General features: G+C 36.7%; 1 protein-coding gene across 1 annotated transcript; it reads right to left on the reverse strand.

The window, feature by feature from the left end:
• Positions 1 to 4114: 4114 nt before the first annotated feature.
• On the reverse strand, positions 4115 to 5568 carry LOC123723051. Its single transcript, XM_045685591.1, has 2 exons — positions 5445 to 5568; positions 4115 to 5169 (listed from the first exon to the last, which is right to left on the reverse strand). Exons 1-2 carry the CDS (start codon positions 5566 to 5568, stop codon positions 4256 to 4258), a joined length of 1038 nt encoding a protein of 345 aa, XP_045541547.1. The 3' UTR covers positions 4115 to 4255.
• Positions 5569 to 5787: the final 219 nt, after the last annotated feature.

Below are 5787 nucleotides of genomic sequence, written 5' to 3' on the forward strand. Positions count from 1 at the left end.
ATGTAAACAACGTTAAAATAAAAAATATGATGCCTACCTTCATTATCCGAAGAATCTGATATGATTCGAATTCGGCGACGTCGTCCAATTTTGCGTTCTCTTAATTTTCTGATCTTGCGTTCGTAATGTATTATTTGTTCTTCAGCGCTTCGTTTCGACATTGTTTCTTTCTTCAACTAGTTTTAAAGTTGACGCGTGTTGTTGTCACCGTGCACGAAAAGGGAATGATCTCCAAATGGCGTCTCACCCCGTCCCCGACTCGCCGGAAGTAGGGGTAAGTCGCATTAAATTTTAAATTTCACAATGGTCAATTGAGTATCTTTTAAGCGTGCATAGTCACCTGGGTATAGGTCAAGGGGACTACCTGGTAAATATTTATATCGAAAAATTAAGCGATGAAATATAATGAATATTGAAAGCATTAAGATTTTTGAATATCTTCTTGCATTCCCTGCATTTGTGTTGTTTTCTCCTATTTTTTCTTGTCTTATTATTTCTTTGTTTTGGAGTAGAAGACTTTTCAAGGTTCTTGTATATTCTTGGTCTAATCGGTCTAATCATTTCTTCACAGTATCAATTACCAATAAATTATTGGCATCATTTTGAGTTTGACCTTCTTTTGTCACACTTTCAACATTCATTGCATCAATTTTCAGCTCACCAACCAGGGGGGTGAAACTTCAATACAAAAGTATGAACAAAGATTAATGTATGGAAAGTAGGGCAAATTAGTAATTGTTACTTAGTTTGAGATAGATTGAGACAGTTAGGCCAGTGAAAACGAAAGTATTGCCATAATAAAAAAAAATCAAAGAAATGATAGATTAAATCACCGTTGTTACTGATAAATAAATACGATTATTATGAAAAATAATTTCTTGAAAATGCTGTAATTAAACAGGAATTATGTTTGCCACAGCCGAAGGTTCCAAAAAAAACCGAGATTGATTCTTATAATTTAATTTAATTAATAAAAATTACAAATAAAAACTTATTACTAACTATGCTATGTTCCCTCCGAAGTCAGGATAGGAATTGCTTAATCTATTACAATTAATAATTACGAAATATCGGTGCCAATGCTGCCTCAGCGCCTCGTGTCCACTTAAGTGGGTCGCGGCGAAGTCAACGCACTGCTGCGTCGGCGATCTTCCTTATAGGCATATATGTAACACCTCCCCCCGCAGACCAGCAACTATTTGAGAACTTTAAGCGAAAATGTTGCTGGGAACTCAGGGTCTTGGCTTCGATTTTCTTTAACATCTTCATATACTCGCGGTGGTAGATTTGTAAGGTTTTCCTTCTTAGTTGGCCTCCACCACTTGTACCAGAGTCCTGATCCATGGTCAGAAAAGTCGAACTTTTTCGGATGCGGGCGACTCTTCCCTGGGGTGACAATTTTTTTCGAAGTACTCGCCGCTGTTATACCTTCTTTTGTGATTCTTGTTACAGTTTTCTCTGACACACCTGCAATTAAATAATGAACAATTAAAAATAATAGTAACTTCAAGTTTATAATGCTTATGTACTTTGTAAAATATGTTTTACTTTCAGTTACCTATAGTTTCGTCACGTTTTGTTTATATTTTTTTATATTTGTTAAATTTTGTCGCAAAAATGAATTTATAACATAAAAGTTCTAAAAAATTATTATATGGGGTATGACCCTAAAAAGTACCTGTTAAGGCGGCGACTCTCTTCCGAACATTGTTTAGTGATATTAAACCACCTTGATTCTTTTGTTCCGCTTCACAGAACTCTTTCACCTTCAATATCATTTCTCTAGCCGAACTTTTTACAACCTTTGGCATTGTAAACAATCTTTAAAATGCACTAAGCTAGTTAAAACTCACAAAAATCTACCACAACAAATGAATTTGATAACATTGACGAACGACAACATGGCCGACCTGTCAAATTTAGTTCCAAAAATTACCGCGGGACTTCTTTCATGAAAAGGACTTTACTTTTATTTAAATCTCTTTTCTGTACTGTAGATTGTATTTGTGATTCATATTCTACATTTTCTAATAAAGTTGGTATTTCATGAGTGGATTGTGCAGCATCATTTCTTTCAGGGTCTTTGTTATTTGGGATTTCTACAATATTATTTATAACTACATTATTTGTACACTTTTCTTCATTTGTAATCACATTATTTTTATTACTTGGTTTTTCTGCATTCGTAATCACGTTGTTTGTATTACTTAGTTTTTCTACATTCGTAAACACGTCACTTGTATTACTTAGTTTTTCTACATTCGTAATCACGATATTTGTATTACTTGATATTTCAACATTTGCATTAATATTTTTTTCTACATTTGTAATCGCTGTATTTGTTTCTGTTTTAAAATCATTAATATATTCATCTTGTGGTAACATAGGATTACTATCTGTTGTATCTAAACTAGATCTCTTATGTTCGTACTGTGCTGCCTCCAAATTAGAATCAGTATTGTAAGAGATGATCCTTCATATCAAAACTATCCAAACATTGATCGCATGGATAATTTACATTGATTTTACTCATATTCCGAAGAACAGTGACATGTGATTCAAGGTAATCTTTATTAACTGAAGTTTCTTTACAGAAATAATAAACATAAACTTTAGTGGAATCATAGAATCGTATGTAGTACAAATCTTTGATAGATGGGGGATTATCCAAATGTATCAATGCTTTGTGAAATGTTATGGCACAATTTGTATAAAACTGATGTATACAAAGTTCGCATGTATATTTATTGGTTAATACAGTTTGATTGTCAACTTGTTCACTATTTCTACATACAGCTATATGTTCTAAAAGTTGTCGTTCATTTTTCTGTAGTACATAACATATGTTGCAATGCAACTTAATATGCCTATCGAAGAATGTTTGTGTCTTGTACTTTTTAGAACAATTATCACATTCGTAATTTCCGCTTACATGTTTAAATCTACAATATAAGATCAAACGAACTTCTCAAGTGAAGTTCGATCGTTATTATATGAATCACTTCATTCTATCACTCCTAACTATTCTAATATTGTTTAATGCCTATGTGTTGCCATCTAACGATGTTTCTTGTTAAATCACTGAGCTGGGTCCTCGCGATACAGGCTGCGCCTAGTGCGAGGATCCTGGATAATTAACTGTATTTTTGGATGTCAATAAATAATTTTTCATTTTTCATACCTGGCGTCTCGCATTGGATGCGAAGTTGTTTTGATATTGTTGATCCACCAAGTAAGATCCTCAAGTATAATACTAGGTAAGCTAATTTTTCTTTCATAATTTTGATTATCTAAAAGAGCAAGGTATTTTTGACGTTCCAATAACTTTGTATACAACCAACCGTATTGGACTGCCGGACACTCCGTAATTAGATTACCAATTAATTGAGCAAATTCTCTAATAGTGCATGTATGCAGATATGTAAACTTTCGAACCAATTGCAGGATACTATTACGTTTACTGTCTGGGAGAGAAATGGTTAGATTCCGAGTGTTAAAAAGAAAACCTAAGAATTTACAAATTTGTTGAGGTTGTAATAAACTTTTATCGAAATTTATAACAAAACCTAGGCACTGTAAGAGTTTCAAAGTTTCATTTACGTTAAATCTACAATCGTCGTAAGTTTTTCCAATACATAGAATATCGTCTAAATAGATTACTGAATTGAAGCCTACACTTCTCAAATAAGTTATGACTTCTCTCATAATCTTAGTAAACACCCTAGGAGCCACGGAAAGTCCGTAAGGCATTGAAGTAAATTCGTAGGTGTATGAGTATTTTTCTTAAACTGAAATCTTAGGTATTTTCTATGTTTAACATGGATAGGAACTAGTAGGTAGACTTCCTTTAAATCAATTGTGGCTAAGTAACCGTTTTGAGGGATTAACTTTGCAGCTGTTCGGTAATCTTCCATCTTGAAATGATACTTTGAAACGTATTTGTTTAGCGGTTTCAAATTTAGTATAAAACGTTTGCCGCCGCTTGTTTTGGCTGCAAGGAATATTTTGGAAACAAATTGGCCTCTACTCGGAAGACATTCCGTTACGGCACCTAAGTCAACTAGTTTTTGAATTGCAGTTGACATTTCCTGATGCTCTAACTCCGAAAATGTATTGCTAGGTACGTTACTTTGATATACTTCTTTGTAAAAAGGTATGGTGAGGCCATTTTGTATCCAATCTAAAATTACTGGATTAGAGGTTATGTTAGTCCAGCAATTAAAAAAGTGTTTAATTCTGCCTGCATGTACCTGAGTTACTGCGTTGCCGGAGCACGCGGCTTGTTCGCTGCTGCGGGCTTCGACGCTGACTGCTGTTGCGACGAGCTCGGGTATGAGTGACGGTTCTGCGATGTTGTTTTCTTCCCGCCTCGGTTGCCGCGAATCGACGAATACCGGGGCGGGCCGGACCAGTTTCCCGAGTTTGAAGAGCGGTTGCTTGTGGATTGAGGGCTGGAAGATCGCGGAATAGACTTTTTAATTTGCAGGCCTTGACGTTCTATAGCTTTTGCAGCCTTGATCTTATCGGAAAGATTGTTACCGAACAGAGTTTCATCTCGCACTGAATCTTGAATGACGTGGATAAAATTTTTATCCAGGTTTGGGGTTATGAGTTTAATGCGACTATTTGTGTTTGTTGCGTGCAAATCCGAAAGTATACGACAGACATTACTTAAGTGGTTTATGGAGGTTCTCTTTTCTTCTTCGCTTAAAAGGATGTTTAACGCTCTATTGGCAGCTGCTATGCCCGATCCCAATTGTTGCTGATGAGCGACCAGGATCTTGTCTCTGTTCCTTACAGAGTCAGTTACGGCCGCAGATATTTCGGCGTTTAGTTTAGGGGCTTGTAACAGCCTATAGTTGTCAGGTATAAGGTAATCTTTCAATAAAATTTCCTTCCTATCTTTAGGCAGGCCTTTTACGAGAAGGGGAAGCCACAATTTAGCCAAACTTTCGTGGATTTTTTCTCCGAATTCTGGGATGTCACTGGTTGACTCACCGAGGGCTTCTAAAAGATCAGGGTCCAACTCTGGATCACCTGGTTGGTCTCTTGTATCTGGTAAAGGACCAAGGTCCGGAGCGAGTTCGGGATCGGGCGTGACCTCGGGCTCCACGTCGGGCTCCGGCTCAGTGATTTGTGGCGCAAGGCCTTGCTCCGAAACTTCAACATCTACAACGAAAAGGTTTATATCAGCCAAGTTAATTACTTCAACAGGCGAGGCTCACGGCCTGCCCTGATGGAGTATTTATTTTCAACGAACGAGGCTCACGGTCTGTCCTGATGAATCATAATGTTTCAACGAACAAGGCTCGCAGCCTTATCTGTTGAAAGCCGATAACGTGTTTAGTAATCGGTACGTGGTAACAAAACATAAAGGTTATGTTCGTCCACTCGTTGTAAATATGTAATGTAAACAACGTTAAAATAAAAAATATGATGCCTACCTTCATTATCCGAAGAATCTGATATGATTCGAATTCGGCGACGTCGTCCAATTTTGCGTTCTCTTAATTTTCTGATCTTGCGTTCGTAATGTATTATTTGTTCTTCAGCGCTTCGTTTCGACATTGTTTCTTTCTTCAACTAGTTTTAAAGTTGACGCGTGTTGTTGTCACCGTGCACGAAAAGGGAATGATCTCCAAATGGCGTCTCACCCCGTCCCCGACTCGCCGGAAGTAGGGGTAAGTCGCATTAAATTTTAAATTTCACAATGGTCAATTGAGTATCTTTTAAGCGTGCATAGTCACCTGGGTATAGGTCAAGGGGACTACCTGGTAAATATTTATA

The sequence above is a fragment of the Papilio machaon genome, chromosome W, assembly GCF_912999745.1.
Source record: "Papilio machaon chromosome W, ilPapMach1.1, whole genome shotgun sequence".
Lineage (NCBI taxonomy): Eukaryota > Metazoa > Arthropoda > Insecta > Lepidoptera > Papilionidae > Papilio > Papilio machaon.

Coding starts and splice junctions, on each gene's coding strand:
- LOC123723051 (XM_045685591.1), bottom strand. CDS start 5,568: ATGTCGAAACGAAGCGCTGAAGAACAAATAATACATTACGAACGCAAG. Junction 5,170..5,444: donor AGATTCTTCGGATAATGAAG/GTAGGCATCATA, acceptor TTTTCGTTGTAG/ATGTTGAAGTTTCGGAGCAA.